At 41.6% G+C, this 20,289-nt stretch overlaps 1 protein-coding gene and 1 long non-coding RNA gene across 8 annotated transcripts in view; one reads left to right on the forward strand and one right to left on the reverse strand.

Annotated features, from left to right (window-relative positions):
• Window positions 1-15: 15 nt before the first annotated feature.
• On the forward strand, window positions 16-15,795 carry LOC134517290 (uncharacterized). The gene is made up of 5 exons (XR_010071596.1): window positions 16-195; window positions 3,355-3,479; window positions 10,269-10,453; window positions 11,692-12,602; window positions 13,775-15,795. It is a non-coding gene; the product is annotated as an uncharacterized LOC134517290 (long non-coding RNA).
• LIMS1 (LIM zinc finger domain containing 1) overlaps window positions 2,291-20,289 on the reverse strand; it is a 77,005-nt gene continuing 59,006 nt past the window's right edge. For 5 of the 7 annotated variants that reach the window (XM_063338634.1, XM_063338653.1, XM_063338642.1 and 2 more), the window contains exons 2-11: window positions 19,274-19,433; window positions 13,311-13,377; window positions 11,169-11,289; window positions 10,281-10,430; window positions 8,923-9,073; window positions 8,020-8,112; window positions 6,571-6,619; window positions 4,641-4,716; window positions 4,193-4,384; window positions 2,291-3,804 (exon numbers count right to left, since the gene is read on the reverse strand). In XM_063338634.1, the coding sequence (XP_063194704.1) occupies window positions 4,237-4,384; window positions 4,641-4,716; window positions 6,571-6,619; window positions 8,020-8,112; window positions 8,923-9,073; window positions 10,281-10,430; window positions 11,169-11,289; window positions 13,311-13,377; window positions 19,274-19,433 (1,015 nt within the window). In that variant the 3' untranslated portion in view covers window positions 2,291-3,804; window positions 4,193-4,236. The remainder of the gene's footprint in view (window positions 3,805-4,192; window positions 4,385-4,640; window positions 4,717-6,570; window positions 6,620-8,019; window positions 8,113-8,922; window positions 9,074-10,280; window positions 10,431-11,168; window positions 11,290-13,310; window positions 13,378-19,273; window positions 19,434-20,289) is intronic. The other 2 variants (XM_063338632.1, XM_063338614.1) reach the window with 1 other exon arrangement.

A 20,289-nucleotide genomic window follows, 5' to 3' on the forward strand; every position in this document is an offset into this window, starting at 1 on the left:
CGCCGGGCCCGCGCATGCGCCCCCCCCGGGGCGGGGGAGCGGGAGCGCGCAGCCGCCGCGGAGTCAACCTGGGAGGCGGAGGCCGCTCTCCTCCCCTGGCTGAGGGGCCCGGACCGGGCCGGTGGGGTGGGGTTAAGTGCGCTCCTCGTCCCCCCGCCCCGTCCCTGTGAGGCCGTCGGCTGGAGGCAGCCCCAGGTGAGGCGGCTGGGGTTCGGGTACCGGGCTGCCCTCGCTTTGTGTCCCCCTGAATTTTGAGGGGCAGCTGATCATTGCTCCTTTTTTACTCGACCAGCTTCCCTTCGTGCGTGGGCCTTCACCGTGACAGTAAAGCTTCACGTGCGTGGAGCCATGCTTTAGTATTGTCTCACCTAAAACTGTATCTTCTGGCAAACCACAACCATAAATTCGAATTTAATCCACAACCACGGGCCTTATCACTGAGATCCAGGGCTCTAGAAAATGAGTTTCCAAATATTCCAGCAGTTGTGGTGAGGAAACTTTATTTTCCACGTACTCTGAATAGAGTAATTATGCTCTTTATTATGATCCTGAAGCATAACTGGTGACATGGATCAGAAGATAACGAGATCAGCAGCCCTCAAGACAAGAGAAATTTGCAAGTTGCAGCTGTCAGGGTTTGGTGGTGCTGGGCACCAGTGGTGGCCCCACCTGGGTGTAATTCCCAGCTGATAGCCTTGGATTCTCCCTGCTGGAATTGCCCATCTCATCTCTCCTCTGACAGTTCAGGCACTTTGGTCAAAATAAGGCCACTGGGCTCTCTCTCTCTGGAGAAGCGTCGCTAAAAATTTATCCCGTTCTCAGTCTGAAGCAACCCATTGACAGCCATACGATTCCTGCTACACCTGAAAAATACTGACGTCACCAAAGCTCTGCCTCTTTCAGTAAAGTATGTCCAGCTATGCAAAATATTTGTAATACTGACAGCCTAGGAAGTGAGCTTCAATACCAGATCTGTAATTGTCCAGGCTGCTTAATGGCTAGCTTGCTCCGTGGCTGTTTTGCAACTGCTTTTAATTAATCCTCTTCATAGCTATGTCCAGGGGTATTATTTCAATGACAGTTCACTCCAAACACAGCTCCCAAGAGAGCAGTGATTTGTGGAAACCACCGCTCGACACAGGACTCCAATAATAAATTCACCATGAGGGTGACTAAACACTGGAACATACTGTCCACAAGGGTCTGTGAAATCTCATTCTGTGGAGATACTCACAGCTTGGCTGAGCAAGACCTTCAGTACTGATCCAACTTTGAATTGAGACCTGCTTTGAGCGGATGGTTGGGCTAGCTGACCTCTAGCAGTCCCTTCCAACCAACATTTTTCCATGATTCATCAGGCTTTGAACCCTCAAGTACCCTCAGATGCTCTCAGAGCTGCATCGCGGGGTCTAAGATACGCTCATGTTCATGAAACAGAAACTGCTGCCTTGGTGAACTGTAGACAGCGTTCATCATCAGGAACTTTCCCGTTGTTAGGGCCACAGGGCTACCACAGAGTCGAGAGGGGACTGGTAGCTGCACAGCGCAACAGAGGCCACTCTGTTGTGGATGGATGTAACCCCAAGCATGTGGATGTGAGCCAAGTCTTGTCATTTGGCCTCAGGGTTAGGGACCCTTCGAGCAGCAAGTGCATACATAGACTGAAGGAAAGGATGTAGAGTCAGTAAAAAACCTAGAACAAGAAGTGTTACAAGAAGGTACAATTTCAAGGAAGCATTGGTGAGTTTGGTCTACGGAATCCATGGCACAGTCCAAAATCCCAACAGTGCTAACATGGTAGTTATGTAAACTTTTCTGTGGGACATTTTAAGCTTTTCTAGTCTTTAACACAGTCAGGACTGCATTCAGTTACTGAACTGTTATGGCATTCAATAACTACGTAGGATAAAATAGTAAAAAAAACCCCTACTTAGCACTAAACTGGAAGTTTAGGGTGGCAGTTTCATTACAGTGAAAGGAGGAGAGGAAAAACTGATAGGAAGGTGTACATTTTAAACTCAGACAAGATATTTTCTCTAGGAAAACCTAGCAACTGTGCCAATTCAGACAAAATCCAGAAGAATAAAGCTGTTCTTTATGAAACAACGGTGGTTTCTTTCACGAACCTAAGAACGACAGTGGGATATTTAGGAAAGGTGTATGTCTCCTTTAAATCAGGATAATAAGGAAGTATTTACATACAGTCACAGGTAAAAGCATAAGGAAAAAAAATAGCCCAGTTGCTTTCTTACCCTTCGCAGCACTCATTTAAGAGAGGTGATACAAGGTTTAATACCATAGCCTTTATTGATGACACTGTAAAGCAGACGTTTTAAAGCAACTAATTTTTCATAAACAGGAAAGAAAATTTTACTTCCTATGAGGTAATTACATAAAATCCATTTAAGTCACTAATTTAAAAAAAATTAAAAAATGTTTGCGTACTTCGTAATGTAGTACCATCAAGAAGCTCTAAGTAGCTGTATTTTCTATAAGAAAGGGACAAATAAAACAGATTTGCATGGTCAGAAGTCAACAGTATAAAACAATTAAATGGATGTTGTAAGGAATTCTGATGATTTGTGAGCTCAATTCTTGAGGATGGTTAAAGAAATAGATCCTAGCAGGATCAAACCTTGTATATTTACACTCATAGGTGTAAAAATAATATTGCCAGTTAATTGAAATACGCATTTTCAGTGTTCTGAAAATTAAGGAAGTCTAGAAGCTAAATTTTAAGCTCAGGTGTTCACATTTGAAATAAAATACTTCTCACATCCTGTATAATTAAGGCAAAGTTACGTTATATTTTGAAAATACCTTGTATATAGTTTCTGCATAAAAAATATGAAATAAAAAATAAAACTATATATATATATTTTTAATGGAACACTGTTATGTATGGTCCAGCAGAATAAGGCACAAAAAGTAAATAGAATGCAAAAGCATATAAAAGTTAATGTGTTATTTTGAGTGGAATATATAGCAAAATTCAAGTAGTTCTGAGTACGCTCATTTCTTGCAATAGGAATATACATTTTATATAGGTATGTCATGCTAGGCCTGATGTACAAAGATTCATCATGTAGGCATAATCTATCAGAAGCAGGTCATTTGCATGGTGACTGTATTTAGAAATCTGATATTTTTCAAACCATCTGAAATAAGGCTCCTTTAACGAGACAACTTGGCCTGAAATCCAAGGGTGAATTTTTCCATGAGGCAAAGTATGTTGGTTTCTTCCCCAAGTCACGTCACTTGGGCAAGTTTTGTGTGCATGCTTAATTTGAAGGTTAATAATTTCATTAATATAAATGACAATACATGCCCCTAAAGTTGGACACATTTGCACAGTTTGTTTTCACAGGTATTCGTTCACAAGCAAATTTTCTGTCTCCGTAAATTTCCGCAGAGATCACTGTGCCGAATGCACCACGTGCATCAATTCAACTGCGTTATCAGGGTCAGAAACCTTTCAAGTGAGCTAGTATTTAATTTACTTTGGAAGTACGGTCTGTTTATAAACAAATAAGCATACATGTACACGTATAGAGAGCAGAGAATCTTAAGATTTGATCCCCTTCTGGCATACTCATCATTTGTTGTCTAATCGCAGCCTCAGAACAGCCCCCCTCCCCAAGAAATATATGTAAGATTTTCACAAAGGAAGGGGAGAGCAGATGAAGTCTTTACTTCCTTCCCAAAGTTTCAGCTAGTTTCTTCAGTCTTTTCTTCAGCTCTAAAGGAAACTTCTCATAACACTTTTTGCAGACAGGCTTCATATCAAACTCAACGAATTTATTCCTAAAACGACAAAGCAAAAACCAGACAAAGTTTTAGCAGCAGCGAGAGTGAAAAACATTTTTAAAAGTATCATATTAAACATGCACAGGCAAAAAATTAGAACAGCAATTTATACATACATATGGAGTTACTTTCACAAGGTTATACGTTGTAGACGGTAATTACAATACCCTGTTGAGTGTTACACAGTTTTTACCCAAATGTCGATTTTTATTAACCTTGTCATTCCAAAAGCCTTTCAAACCTAATTGTAGAGCTAAACAGACTAAGCATAAGATAATGGAATAACAAGTTAATATTTCAAGTTGCAGTAGTGTGAAAAATATTTTGGCTTTGATTGCCATAAATTCATGCAAAAACTTAAAAAAAAAGCATCCTTAGCACTGACCAAAGAAGAACGGATCAGAGGTGGTGGTGAGAAGGAAAAAAAGTTTACAAACAGATTGGCTTTTTCTTTTTCTGCTTCTCTTTATCCTTTGCTTCACGTTCCCGTTTGGCAAGTCGTCGCTTAAATTCATCTGGCATTTTCTCATAACAGTGTTTGCAGACAGGTTTTAGATCAATTTCAACAAACTTATCCCTTTAGAGTTAAACACAGAAAAAATAAAGGACAGAAAAGGAGAAGAGTTAAGAAGACTAACTGAAGGAAGACCTGAACAGAGAGCTAAAAGAGATGTAAATTAGTAAGTGGAGCAAGACGAAGAAAGATGCATGTATTTTCTCAGTGCTCCTTGTATGTTTTTCATACTGTAACAGCTGCACGATAGCAATATCTACACTTTGAAGATAACCACTGGTATGTTTTGAAGGCATCACACACTTATTGATAAACTTACTTGAGTGTTAACTTAGTGTTGCAAGTTGAACAAGCGAAACAGTTCACACACCATGCCTTATTCAGAGCAGACACAACTAGGGCGACAGGAAAAAAGAACCAAACCATTAGCATTACAGAAAAGACAAAAAAAAAAAGATTATAAAAATTTTCAGCTCACACATTCCTGAGGCATGAAGAACAGTCATTTGATTTTTGTATCAAGTATTAAGGACGTAGCAAGAACGTGGCACAGCTAGGAAGGCACACGTGAGTGAAGCATTGCTAAAGCTGTCTCTGAGGGTACATACAACTCTGTGCTCACCAGCAAGACCAGTTTAGCTTATTTCTGCCTCCTGTTGCCTGCTTCCACCTCATCTTATAGCATGCTGACCTCAGGCAACTGTTTTATGAGGCTGGGTGTCCAATGTAATCAGGAGACTTTTTCAGCTGAAAAGCAATCCAGCAAGGAGGTGCTTATGTTTTTCATTCAGTTTCATTTCCCAGCACCCGTTCAGACCTCAGTGCCATCAACAGTAGCACCTGCCTGGCCAAAAAAAAAATAACCTGACGCCAACAGTCAGGACCCTGCTGCTAAATCAGCACTACCAAGGTAAAAAAAATTACGGACTTGTGGGATAAATTACTTGATCAAGACAAAGTTGGATATATTTTTATTTTTTGCTTTGGAGAGAAAGTAACTATTTTCTCTGTGTTCTGTATCTCAGTCCATTTTCTGTTGTTCCTCTCTTTCAATGTACCTTTACACTTTTCCCTGCCAAAATTTGCTTCTCAATCTAAGTTAGAAGACGCAGGACAATGGTTTTCTCGTAAAATACAGCATTTTCTCAACAACAAACAGAACCAGAGCATTGTCACGCAGAGCTTTTTTTCCTCCACGATGGGGCAAACACATCCACGGAAGCATAGTTATTCCACTGCTTGCCAAAATAATACTAGTCAGACTAAAGTCTTTGCTCCCAAGCAACCTCTGTCATAGTCATAGACACCTTCCTGAAAAACTGCTGCCACAGATGTTTGTTTCACCAGAGAGAGAACAATACCGGACACCCATCATTTGTGACAACAGTGGCAAATTTGTGTGCAGAAATGAAAGAGAAAATGTAAAATAATTGAAGATGTACTTTGAAAATAAAGAAATTACTGCATTACACCACATTCTCTTCAGTTCAGAGACCGAAACACACAATATGCGTGTCAGATTATGGGGTGTAACATTAGAAACATACAGAAATGTAGTTATCAGATATGGCTGAAGATCCGGTTCTGTTCATTCTAGAAGGACTTTAATGAAAAGGAGGACACCGTTTCCTCCAAGGCGTTCTGGATTGTTGTTCTGCAGGTATAGTCCAGTCCAGAAAATGTGGGGAAAGCACATCTCTGGAATGTATGTCCCACCCTATATTTACATGACTGTAAACTACCTTATGTCTCTTTTTACATGCTACAGGTTTCCTCCCACTTCGCTAATGGCTTTCGCTTACGTGAGGCTAACACTGGTATTATAGTATTTAGTTCAGGCAGGGGTAAAAAGGCACATAATAATGTTATTTCAGGTAGAATAATTTGCTTTTTGGCATTTTATCATAGCTGGTTGTCCAAAAAAAACCCTTCAAAATACCTTCCCCCCAAAAATTAAAATCCCAAACTTAAGACACTTGCATCTGGTTCTGCCTTTACGGGACACATCTTTCCAAACACCATCGTTTCTGTTTTTTGTAGTCACTGGGTGGTCTTCCACACCACCATGAAACACTATTTGGTCTCTGACCAATCAGCTCTAAACTAATTTCTGATCAAAAGAATGGCTGTTTTTGTTTTAATGAGAACAATCACGGATTCAACAGGGAGCTGCTTTCCCCTTACTTCCACTTTTAAAGAGAACTTCCATCAGAAAGGAACATTAAGGGAACAGCTAGAAAAGTGCTTACCATCTCCTTCAATCACACGGTTGCAATGGAAACAAACATCACCGAATAGCTGAAGAGGAAAGAGAAGTAATGAATTTTTAATGTAATGATTTTATCGAGGGTACCTTCTCAAACTAACAGAATAACTATATTTCAGCTGACGAGCACAATAGCAGTAAAATAAAGAGAATGCTGGCAAGTCTGGTTTGGTTTCCCAAGTACGTTTTGCATCACCGCAGCACAAAAAGTCTTTACAATATTAAAGATGAAAACATTTGTTTACATCTGTTTGCTCCTCTGTAAAGATGATTTGGTTTTGTTTTAACATTTCTCTAATCCTGAACATTTGAAGTACAGCAGTCAGTGTCACATACTCATCATTACTAATCAGCCAATTTAACATTTGGACTTACATGCACGGCTAGAACAACATACTGCTGTTTCTGGAAAAGACTGTAAATTAATTTTTATTTTAAAAACCCAGAAATTTAGGCCGAAAAATATTCATTCTATTTCTAGGCTTAACATTGGCCCACAATGTAACAATTAAGAAGTTCCCAAAATTTAATGTATTTTTTCTAACTGTAGCAGTTAACCTAGTAAAAGACATCCACTCTACATACAGCTCTTGTCTGGTATATGTACTTGCTCCATGACGGCTGCAACACTATTACTGCTAATGTCATGGCATTTACTGTCTACAAGTATGCCAGCAACATTTCAATCATCTGCCCTGCATCACCGACAAATTCAGAATCCACCTGTAATTAGCAGATGCCTTACAACTCCCAGAAGTAACCCATAGTCCACCCACCGAAGAGGTGGACATGACACAACGCAGATGGCTTCCAAATAAAAAGGTCTATACGTCGTGGTGCTGGACTACACAATCAAGGGAGTGTGGAGAGAAATGGTATCATGGTATATAACTCCTATAGAAATGCAAGTGGTCACTAGGTGGTGTCCTCTGACAAATGTAGTCTTCGCAGTCTTCAGCAACCTAATGAAGGAGCTGGGTGATGCAGTGTATGGTAACACACAGTCAGCTTAGAGAAGCCGCTGTAGGGAAAACCACACAACTCACTAGGGCCTTGTCTTAAACCGCAGCTACCGAGTGGCAGATCTTCTTTAGCTTCTTGGGGAAGACTGGGTGTCGTTAGCTGCTCTGATCTCACAGACATGTAAAAGCTCATAACAGCTCTCCTTAAGTACAACTAAGCTTGAAGAACAACTCCATACTGATTGTCTTGGCTAGCCTTTGTGAAATACCTGCAGTTTTCTTTCTCAATACCAGGGAGATGGACAGAGAAACCTGTATAAATTAACTGCAACAGAACATCTAGTGATTGGCATTACACCCACAGGTGCCCAGAAGAGAACAGAGAATGTCCATGGTTTTCCATGTCTATCTAATAAAACCAATTCACAAGTTTACCAATTAACACCATTTTTAAAAATATGCAACCTTACCTGATTGTAGTGGGTTTCACAATATGCCAAGCCTTTTCTCTCGTAATGACGATGACCCAGGAATGGCTTTTCACATTTTGCACACACAAAATGCTACAAAGAAAATGACATACATTTTGATTATTTGGAAGTAATGGTATTTTTTCTGGAAAGCAAACCAATCAAGACAAGTACTGAACATGACTGAAGTCTACTGAGATGACTGTGTCATCTTGAAAATGAAAATTAAAACTTTGTTCATTTTAGACCACAGAAATAATGCTCCTTTTAATGTATTCAACATTTCAACCCAAAAGTTACCAAAAAAAAAAAGTCAAGTAAAGGGATGTTATCAATGAACAAAATGAAGAGATTTTAAATAATTTGCACCAACATTACAGTCTCGTGAAGAATGTGTTTGTGGGAGGAGATTTTCAAAACAACAAAAGGAATAGACTGTTTATCTTCCTAATGTAAATGGAAGATGTGGAACTAAATCCTGTACATGGCCTTGAAATACAGACTCTCACATAAAGTGCTTTAGAGATGTTTACGTGACAGGTGACCGTGGAAGACATAAGGGTATTACGATGCACAGTAACATTATGGTTGCCACAGAATTTACCGCCTTTCCACATGTACTGCTTTGCACTCTGAAATTTTCTTTTGTAAGGACCTCACAGCGCTTCCTTTGATTACTGGTTTTAGTTTCACGGTCAAGGCTCTCTGTAAGGTAGGAAATAACGCCTATTTCACAGCGGAAGACCAGCCACAGGAAGGCTGAAGATGGGATTAGGAGAAGGCATTTACTAACCACTGCTGCGTACTTTGCTAATCCTTTCATTGAAATTGATCAGCAAAATCCCAGATAAGTATGTTAATGTTTACATTTGTAAAAGACAATATATATCATCTGATGTTTACCTCCACGTGCCATTGTTTGCCCATAGCATTCACCACACGGCCTTCAATTGGTCTCCTACATGCCCCACAGATGGGGACCCCCATTTTGTCGTGGCAGGGTAAGCAGTATAATTCTCCCTTCAACTCACGAGCATCAGCAGTAAGCTCCTTCCTGTTCAAAAGTTAATGAATTGAGAGCATGAATAAAGGCACTGAACGATGTCAACTCTTGAGAGTTTCTGAAAAGAAAAAAAATAATTTTTAGCATTTGTTTTAGAAATTGTATTTGTACTACAGTAATGCAGCAGCACATATGACATAGCTGAACATAGTTCAAGACTGATCAAGTCCACAGTAAACCAAGAACAGGCTGCTAAGCGAGATGCACTAAGTCTCTGAAAACAGCTGCTGAGCTATCGCCATTCTGCATTCTGGTTACGTAGCACAAATGCGTGCATGTGCAAGCTGTAGACTGTTTGGTTTATATTCTGGCACTCATCACCAGTTTATTTTAGATTTGCGTAACTGTAACTGAAAGTAAAACATAGTCCTCTACATCTAGCTACATTTTCCCTGTTGTATCAAACTTCAGAGAAAGAAAACTACAGAGCCACATAAGCTAGTTATGTTTATTCATTACCAATTGCAGAATCTCATACACTGTACTTTTTAGTAATTTGCATGGTTAGAATACTGAGAACAGCTAAACTTTAAACGTGACTGTACTCACTAATGCTCTCAACTGCTTGCCACTGACACACCTCCACGTTGTTATTCAAATCAGCCTTTGCTATGGCGCTGAAATGATAGCTTCCTTTGCACCAGAAATAAACAACAAATAATTTGTGCTATATCCTACAATACCCCCTGATCTCTGCATCAGTGCAGGATGTAGAAATGTGCAGCTTCATGCACTGCAGTTGCAGAAGCTGATAAAATGAGGTGGGAAGAAGCTTCTAAGAAAAAGAGGCCTTAGAAGGAGAGAACAAAGTTTGCATGCCACTCAGCTAAAAAGAAATAATATAGGCAAGATGGTAACGGAAGCAGCCAGAGGACCACTTTTCTTCCTCTCAGAGCAGAATAACATGCTCTCATTTCGCTGCTACAGAAACTGTTATCTGCGTCTGTATTTTGTATTTTGTAAGGTACTACCTTGTCCTGGAGAGTCCAACTTTCTTTACTCCCTGACAGGTCACCTGTTGTTTGAACTAAAGGCCCAACCCCACCATCCCAAAAGCAGTCACACACATTTGGCCGCAAGGCACCCAAACCCCACCCCTCTTGCTGGCTGTACAGGACAGGTTTTCACTTTAAGATGCAAACCGAGGAAGCAAATAAACACAGCATTTTCCTGTTTTCTTTTGCAGAACTCATGTTACCCGCAGTTTGCACAGTTGAAATGATCAGGGTGATAAGGATCATTTTTGAATATGAGAGGCTGTTCGTCAATAATGGCATGACACTTCTGGCAAATGTACTTTCCCAGGCCTCTGGCTTTCTCCCTGTTGTGGCAAGGACGGCAGAGATGTCTGAAACGGGACAAAAAAGAGAGGTAAGTCCTGGTACCACGTACAACAGTACAAAATATAAACAAAAAATCTATTAGAATCTCATTTCAATCAGCCCTTTTTGGAGGGAAAACAGTCTTTAAAACAATTTCCTTGTTAAGCAAACCAAGTTCAGGAGAGCAAGGGCTATCGTTTTATTTTCTTTCACCTCAGGGACAGATTTTCTTCAGCTCATTTGAGTTTAAGACGTGTTGAAACACATAAAACAATGTTTATGATAGATTCTCATACCTGAATGTTTTACTTTCAAAATCTTAAAAATCACAGCTGGTAAAAATATCCTACTCTGTGAAGTGTCCCACTGAACTTAAAGCAATTATTAATATTGGAATTGTTAATATTGGAAACCCAAGTTGGAAAAAGAAAGTAAAAACTGGTACTAAAAAAAATAAAGACAATGCTTCTTTATCTGAATGCTTTCTCTCTTATTATGTATCACAACGGCCCCAAAATGTTACCAGGTAGAGAACATGTTTGCGAGAAATCTGGTGTTGAAGTAGGTAGACTGTTAATATTTTAAGTGTATATTTTAAGATACCCGTTCTTAGTTTTGCGATGCACTACTAGACCTATTCCCCACAAAAGATGCTTCAGTTGCTCCACCTCAGCTGGAAAGCTTCAGGAACCAAAACCTCTCAGTCCCCCTCTCTTAGTTCATTTTATTTATGATCAGTAACAGAAGGAAGGGTGAAGACTTACCTGCCAGCGTTCTTGACAAATCCAATGTCAGCCAATACTTGTTGGCAGATATCACAGCAGAAGCACTCTGGATGCCAGCTATTGTTCATAGCTTTAATAACACGACCAATAATGAACTCACCTGTAAGAAACACAACACCAGGATGTAAAAAAACCATGCTAGACAAAGTTAAAAGCAACCCACAACCAAATTGTTACAATGCCATCATCCTCTTCCTCCCCCCCAAATCTGGTAGGATACACTGCTTTCAGTATCCCAGTTCTGGTTCTACACTCTGAAATTTGGGTTTGTTTGTTTTTTTCCTACAGGTCAGAAGAAAATGTCCTTGCTGACGGAGGACCTTCTGTTCTTTACATACAAGCCCTTCTACACACACACTCCACCTTCTCTTTGCAATCATCCTTTTTCGGTCCCTTGCCTGTTTTTACTTATCTGTTCTCAAGCTGTTAAGAAATATATGTAGTTCTTTATATAACATGGCTTTCTTGTGTCCTAATCATCTTTCTCCTTCTTTTATTTTAGAAGACAACAGTTTTAACTTGGCAAGCACATAGTACTGGTTTCTACTCCACTAGGACCAAGCCTTGAAGGGGCTCTATACTCAAAGCACAACAGAACTGATCTTGGGTGGCTGTGGACGTCCTGCAGAAAAAAACCCACAGAGTCAAAATGCAAAGCTGCAGTGAAGCTTCAGAACAGCCAATCCAACATATGCGAATTATGGCTTACCACAAGGAGTCCTGTCCTGTGAGACATTAAAAAAATAGTGTGAGAACTACTGTTTTGCATGTACTTCAGAGGCAGTGGAGCCATGTCCACCACACGTGTGATTTAGTTCTCTATGCGGACGTTGCAGGCAAGGCCCTTGAGATGTGCAAAAACTCTGCCTGAAATGTGTTGGGAGCTCAGCTTCCCAGTGCTGTGGGAAGCCGAGTCCTGATTTTGGAGAACGTACAACTCAAACAGCTGCCAAAGGCCAGCAATTGGGCAGGTAACCGATGCAGATGATGACATCCAGCATGCAACCCTCTGGTTGGTGCTCCCATGAAGTTGTAGCTTTTCAAGAACAAAACCCAATGGACTACAGAAATGTCAGGAATGCTGGAGGCCTCATCGCTAACAACAGCCCCGCCTATTTTGGCTGTGCTTACTAAATCCAAGCAGTTGCAAAGCCCAGCTCTGCACAGGACCTTGAGGAGGTTTTAAGGGAGCTGGTGCTGAGGAGCCAGGGCAGGAGCAGTGGGAGCCGTGCCAGCTGGGCAGGAGAAATCCTGGAGATAGGCAGCATAGCTCCCCAGAAATCACCACCGACCCTTTTCTTCCTCTTCCCCAGCTTGTTCACATCCGCAGCTTTAAATTCAAAGGTCCATAACATCTGCTTCCCCCTCCCTTGGTGTTCACCCTCTCCCTCCACTTGGGAAAGCCTCACTGAGGTAAGTGAAAGCCATAGCACCTTGCCAAGGCACCACAGAAACACAAGAGCTTCCAGACCAGTTTAAGCAATAGTCAAGTAATGACTTCCTAGCCCTGCCTGAGCACAATGTGTCACACACAGGAGGAAAAAAACCCGTGCAAATGATTACAGTGCAGCAGATATGCAAGCATTTACATCAACAGTGGCAAATAAAATGCAGCCCTCAGTGTTACATAGGGTTGATATTGTAGGGTTGACATCACACGTTGAAGCCTTAAAGGTATTTACTTCAAAAGTACAAAAGGGGACCAGCTGGCTCATAAGTTGATTATAACACTAGATGATAAAGACTGTCCCCGTTTCTGTGGAGTAGGACAGCATGGGTGGGTTACAATAGTCAAAGCAGATGACAAAGACTTTTTGCAGGGTTTCAGCTGCAGGAACACATGTATGTAGATGTATATAACCAGGAGTCATGGATCACTGGATCAACAGCTAAACTACTCACTCAAATAATGCAAACTATTTTTTTTTTAAATCCCATTGTTTATGAACTTTAGGGAGAGCAACTCCCCACATTCTCTGAAGTCTAGTTCATTCTGGAAATTCAGATACTCTGCCACACAGGGCCACCTCTCAGAGAAGGTACACAAGGGTTACACATCTTCCCTAGTGATGTTCCCTTTTGGGATCAGTGTGAAGTGTTTCACCTTGATGTAAAACTTACCACATTGATGGCAGCAAGGGGCAAAAAGCATTTGAAAATCATGTTCGCAGTACTTCCTCCCTTCAAACTGCAAATGGAAAAAAATTTGAGCGTTAGACGGATGAGGAGCATGCCCTTAACATAAATCCTGTAATATACCAGTTTGTTTCCAGATGCAATTAGGCAGCAAAACATGAGGGGCTGCACAAAAAACCACACCACGTGCTAGGCATTAAATCCTTAATTCAGCTACTAGTTAGCATGTAGCGTTAATAGCACACCATTCCTCTAATGCCACTGAGAGTGTAAGGCATTTTTTATCACCCATTTACATCACAAGAGACGCCTGAATTTTTACAGACTGCTGACACTCTGATGCAACCGAGCAAATTCTGGGCAGGAAATGAGCTTACAAAAACCTTTCCTGGGGGGAAGCATTTTCTCTGAACCCATTTGATCTCTTCCCCACTCTACATTTCCTGCAGGAATGGCCCAGCATGTTGGAGGAAGCAAGTACGGGGGAGGAAGAACACCCAGGGACAGAAATCTTTGCAATTTATGGAGCAATACAGCCAAAACATGAAGGGAAATAAGACTTTTCTTTCATTATGCTTATTTCATAGAATTATAAAATCATTTAGGTTGGAAAAGACCCTTAAGCTCATCGAGTCCAGATTTTAAGGATCAAAGTTCACTACACTGACCAGATGAAACAGGGAACCAATCTTATGGGATTTGGATCTGAATCTTCTCACAGCTTAAAGAAGTTCAGCTGCAGTTCAAGCTCACATAGAAAAAAACCCATATGGCAACAAAAAAGTACTACAGCACTGCATTAGCAACTTAGCTGGAGAATATGTAAAAACACGTAGGCAAGTACATCCTGAAATGAAGAGAAATGTTTAGATACCTTCAGGCACATCATTACTAGACACACATGCCAACTAGCATGTCAAAACCAGACAGACAATATTAGGTATGCTATGGGATGTTTGGATTTGAATGTCTCAGTTTAAAACACTGGAAAAAGGGGGATAGCAGGAAGCCCCACTCCTTTCTTTTTACTGGGTCTAACACAAAACAAAGCAGATAGCATAAAATAACTACCCACAAATAAAGTTTTGGTGCACAGACAGAAAATACAGCGATGTCCTTCAAGATAGCCTGCTTTATACTATGAAATTCCAAGGATCGAACACAATATAAACATAGTAATTAGTTGTGCAATATACAGAGCCACTGGCAGGGATGGGAATCTAATGAAACACTCTAGAAGTCACTGGATACTTGAGATCAGAAAATTTAATTCCTGTGCCCAACCTGAATTGCACCTACTAGGAACAGAAAGACCTGTGCTTGATATAGACTCTTCCAGAAGTCTCTGCTAGCAATTTATCAAGTGTTTTTCCAGTGTAATACTCTAAACCAGACAACTTTCTAAATTGGAGAATTATCTATTTAATTATTTATTTATTACAGAGGGCTATTACTTTCTCAAAGTGTAATGGAAATTACTGGTTCATTGAGAATTGTGCTTGCTTCCTGCTGGATAAAATCCTTTTTAAACTGAAAAAAATCCAAAAGCTTCCTGTTTTGTGTAAACAGGTGGTCCAATGGGAGATACTTGGGTTTGCTTGGGTTTCAGAGTGACCACATGTTGATTGGGGCAGACCAAACAGGTTTTCTTCCCCTCTGGTTTGCATCAGGCAGGTTGGTTGCCTTTCAGTCTCAGTCTTGTTTATATTGTCAGTGTTCTCGGCTCATTTGTGCTGCCTTTTGCGGATGACCCAGCAGCTCATCCGTCAAAAAAGCCTTGAGCTTCTATAACAAATCCCACAGCACATACTTTAAAAGCAAGGTCATTTGACTGTTGTATGCTGTAGGTCCATGAGTTAAATGCATAGAATATTTCACCACAACATAACCTGTAGACAATCTCCATGGTTTTAGCTAACCTACTGGAAAGACACGCTCAAAAACTGAGTCTTTAAAGACTCCTCCTCTAAGGCAGTTTCTGGTAAAGCTCATTTTAAGAAAACACTCCAGGTGCAACTGGAATAGAAACAAATCTGACAAGCGCATTGCAGCTGCACCTTCCTTTAATCTTCCTATAGGTTATTACAAGCATCTTAGAAAAAACCCAAAACTAAAAGAAACTCCATCTCATTCAGGAGACAAAAGTCACGTGCCATTCCGTTTATTTCATTTTATGATATATTGATAACAACAACAACAATAATAGCGATACGGATTCTCCAATTATAGCTCTTATGAGTACTCCATAAGGATTTTGCTGTATTTCTTCTATTGTGGGATGCACATCTCTAGGCTCTTCCATCTCCCTCACCCCAGCACAGCGCAGACAAGAGCAGGTTGGGCTTCTTCCAAATACACCCAGCAAGAGGCTCTTAACTAACAGCTGGATGAGGGGTAGGAGTCATCTCTCTTAACCTCCCCTGTCTGAAGGTGAGGTGCCTGCAGTCCGCAGTGGGAGAGAGAGGCAACCTCTAGTAGGGAGGAGCCACTCTTGGACCCAAGAGTGCCGTGGGTTGGAGGAAATGCCCGCTGCCTGATTACAGTGGGGCCAACCTGTCCCTCTGGGCCCGCTGCTGCTAAAGCTCTCCATTTAAGCCAGCTGTTCTGCTGCTATTAGTACAGGACTGTGTGCTGCTACCTGTTGTAAGACTGCAACAGCAGGTCTAGGGGATAGACGGCTTCCAGGTGATGGAGTAAAAGCAGACCAGAATTGCCATCACTTCACATCTGATAGCAAGGCATGGTGAGTTCAGAGACTCTGCTGGCATGTGCTTGTGCTAACTGCTATTTAGGCTGAGTGCATAAGAAAACGTGCTAAATTCACGATACCGGGCAAACTGGAACACAAATAAACCCTAGCAGGTCCCATGCAACATGAGGCACACAGCACTTGCTTACACCCTTATGCAACAAGGCCAACACTGGCTGGTTACGAATCTGTATTACCATTTCTAACACAGGCTTATGAGGACACCTCCAAAATTCCTGCTATGGTGTGCAAACCCCCAGCTGCGGAGGAGCGCTGCTCCAGTATGGCGCTGCTTGTGCCTGCAAGCAGCTTGGCTCCGATGCCAGACCACGGGGACCTGTGCTGATGGGGGTCCCTGCAAGCAGCCTGGAGACACATCCCGTGCTGCAGGAGACCTGCATTGGGATTTCTTCCTGAGTAGCCTGACCAGTTCAGCCCCTACCCATGGAACAGAGCGTGAAAGCTTATCACAGCAGTGTTTGACAGCAAATGTTGATAAGCAGCTTAATGACTAACTGGGGGAATTCGGCAAGGCTTGCGATAGGCGGAGGAAGAACATTTGACTCCCTGATTGCTAAGAGCTGGAAATCATTTCCAACAAGCGCTAGCTTAGCTAAACCAGACACAGAATAAACACAAAGTCATGCTGACCGACCAACAATGCCTGTGTTTACCCATGGGGAACCTGCTCAGAAAAACATTTTACCTGGCCACACCTCCAAACACGTCCATCTTCTCAAAGAGTGTGTTAAGCCAGTCAGAGGAAGATATCCTTTCTGACAGTCTTTTCCAGTCACTTTTTCTTGACAGTGATACAGACCATCTCAAGTCCTCAAGTCCTGAGCCCATCCTCTACCTGCTTAGGGCTGTCCCTCTCCCCTAAACGCTGACACCCAGTATATTCCCAACGCTCATGCCAAGGTGCCGAATGAAAGAAGAGCAAGCTGTGCCCTTGTCACCCTTTCTCCCTGAGCAGTACCACCAGGAAACATGCTGGGGTTTCCACTGCAATCATCTCACTGACCACTTCAGTGCTAAGCGAGAGCCATTCTGGCAGCATGGGATGTGCGTGGACACCCTAAAGGGCACAGAGGAGAATGCCCTGTTGCAGATTTCCTAGCTGAAAGCCCCAAAGGCATGAGGGCTGGGACAGCACGGATATCCACTGACCTCTCCAATCTCTAGAAGATGCCCGGGACAGGCCAGTATAGATGGGGGAGAAAGGCTGGGTAAGATTTATGAGCCATCACCTGAAGGCTGTCAGAGGGCTTAAATAGACCAAAAAGTACCTCTCCAACATCAGCAGACAGACTTGCTGGTGCAGAGAGAAACTGAAAGATCTTGTGGTGGACATTACAAAGCATAGAGGCAGAAGGGTGATATGAATTCAAGCCACACACAAGTCTTTACGTATTTATTTAATCCTCATCACATTATTTTACCTCTGTAACAGCTGTGGCAAAGTTGTCTATTCTTAACTGAAACTTTCCACTTTCTATGTAACATTTCTCAAGAACAAAGCACCTACCCAGCCTGAAAAAAAACCACCCTAGCAACATTAACCAAAACCATGTTTAGCACACGAGGCTATTTTCATTCCCAGGACAATCACTTCTGACTTACTGTCTTTAATAGGGAGCATCACTTTGCAGTAAGAGGGTGCTCAAAGACCATTATGAATGTGAATGTTAACAAGGTAGCAGTAGGAAACAAAATGCCTACGTCCAATATATCTACACACCACCAGTCCCCTGACAAGGACATTCAGATATGGCCATCATGAGCAACAGAGACATTGTAATATTCCTGGATTAGGTGCAAAAATAAGACTTTATTTCCATTGTGGTCCTCCTCCATCCTCTAGAAGATACAGGCTGCCTAGAGCAGGATTTCTCAAACTTTTATCTCAAACAAAGGATCATTCAACTTTCTGAAAGACGTACCTGGATTGTCCCACTGTTTTTTGAGTCAGAAGAAGGCTGAATAAAGTACTCATTATGTAGAGAAAATATATTTTATTGTTTTAAGACAATTTTATTAACACAGTTACAAATATTTTAGTTCTACAACATTTATATCACTTTATGTTTGCCTCGGGTCTTAACATGTCAGGACTCCTCACCATGCCTGCCAGCAGGCAGCAGCGCAGTATATACTAACAATTGTAACGTAATGTATAAGTATCTAGAGGGTGTTTTGTTTTGTTGTCTTTTTAATTGCTACTGCCTTGCAGCTCACCTTTTGATGTCTTATGGAACACTAGTGGCTCATTTACCACAATTTGTGCAACACTATCCCTACAGCATTGAAAAGCCTTTTGATCCTCAAACAAGGTGAGAGAAAGCAAACTTCAGGAATCCCCTTTGCCAGTCTCTTTTCCAATCCACACTCCTCGCTCAGCCTCTCCTCGTCAACGTGGTCCTTTAAAATTAGAAATACTACCGTGGAAGACAAACTGTTGTGCTCTTGCCACAAGGATGGCACGCTATATGTGAGAGCACAGCATTGTGCTTTTAACACACCGCTTACTTTCCTTTTCAGACCACAGTATGACATAAATCCTGTACGTACGTTGGAGTATGAGCTACTTGAGCAGGACCTTATCTCTCAGACAATAATTCCCTGTCTCACATCATCTACCCTTCCTTATACCAGTCACTTCATATTTTATGAGCTACTATAAAGTCTTCACTATAGTTACTTTGTGTTTGAGATAGCTGAGGGGTTTGGGCTGTCTGCACACCCCAAGCTCAGCATGCTGACTTACAGGTCATCTCTACGAGCAACTTTTCACATGCCATACTGGCCTTACTCAACACATCAATAAACCTCCTACGGACCGCAGGATGCTGGGGTTTCCTTCTATATGACTGTTCTTTAAGAAGTATGCTTTCTCTGTACTGCTGGTCGATTGTCTGCACAGATTTCAGAGCAAGAAGTCTGCATCGAGAGAGAAATCTCCAGCAGTTCTTTTCTCAGCTCTAATAACACGAGGCTATACATTTAAATAAGGTTATACACACTGATCTCCTCCAAATTGGCATAGAAACATTTCTTCTTTTTTCACCCTCTATTGGGTATATCGTTTCAGATACCCATTCTTACCACAGAACTTTCTAAGCTACCGATCTGCCTGTAGTTGCTTCTTCTAAGAGAAGGACAGCACAAGGCAAAGGCTCGGAGTGAGATGGGGGCTTACCTCGTAGAAGAGCCCTTCGGGGAACTGCTGAAAGCACTGGGCGCAGACAAAGCACTGCTCGTGGTACAGCTCACCATTGCTGTTGACAATTTTCTCAGCAGGGGCAAAGCCACCTCTGCAGCGCTCACAGATGGCATTTGCAAGTGCGTTTGCCATGTTGCTGTTGTAAAAAAAAAAAAGAAAGAAAATTAGCCCAAATAGACAACACTACTGCTTGTGGGTCTCTTTTTTTTTCCCAAAGCCGACTGCATCAGCCTAACAGTAGGCCGCCCAACACAAGTTTTTCAACGGACTTAATGACCTGTGGTATCCCCTCAGAAACAAAACCGCCATTTCCCCCTGCTTCCAAACTCTTTACAAACAAAAACCCCACAACACACTCTAATAACTATTAGTTCAAAAACCCAAACAGAAATGTCATTGCTACGGATACATTTACAGGCTTTTTATGATAAGAAAAGGCAGGCAATTCAAAGAAGTACTATAACAATGATGAAATACATTAGAATTACATAAAACAGGGGCAAATGTTAACAACAATTGAGGACTGGCATCACATGGGAAAACATAAATGGTAATTTCAAAATAATTCCTAATTCTAAAATACATATAACAGTATTGGTTCAAAAGCTCTAGATAAGCAATGTGGAAGAGTGTATGGTATCTAATCTGGCAGATAGTACTGAAAAGCAGAGCAGGTAAACAATTAACAATTATTCCTTATATAAGCTTCACATGGCTTGAAGTAATTTTACAAATGAGATTTTTGGTTGGTTTGTTAGGGTTCATCTCAGGGAGGTCAGCTCACAGCGTGCCAGTGTTGGTCCAGGGCCAAGGGGGAGGGTGGGAACGCTCTGGCTGCCCCACCGTGACCCACATGCAGGCCAAGACAAGCTGGCGACCCCATGCCAGGAATGCAAAAATTACTCAAATTGCAACCTTGGTTGCTTCTCAAAGGCTCGTGACCATAAAATGACAGTGCAGTAGCTGCAAAATATCAGAGGAGTTAGCTACTT

Source organism: Chroicocephalus ridibundus, chromosome 1 (assembly GCF_963924245.1).
Source record: "Chroicocephalus ridibundus chromosome 1, bChrRid1.1, whole genome shotgun sequence".
Lineage (NCBI taxonomy): Eukaryota > Metazoa > Chordata > Aves > Charadriiformes > Laridae > Chroicocephalus > Chroicocephalus ridibundus.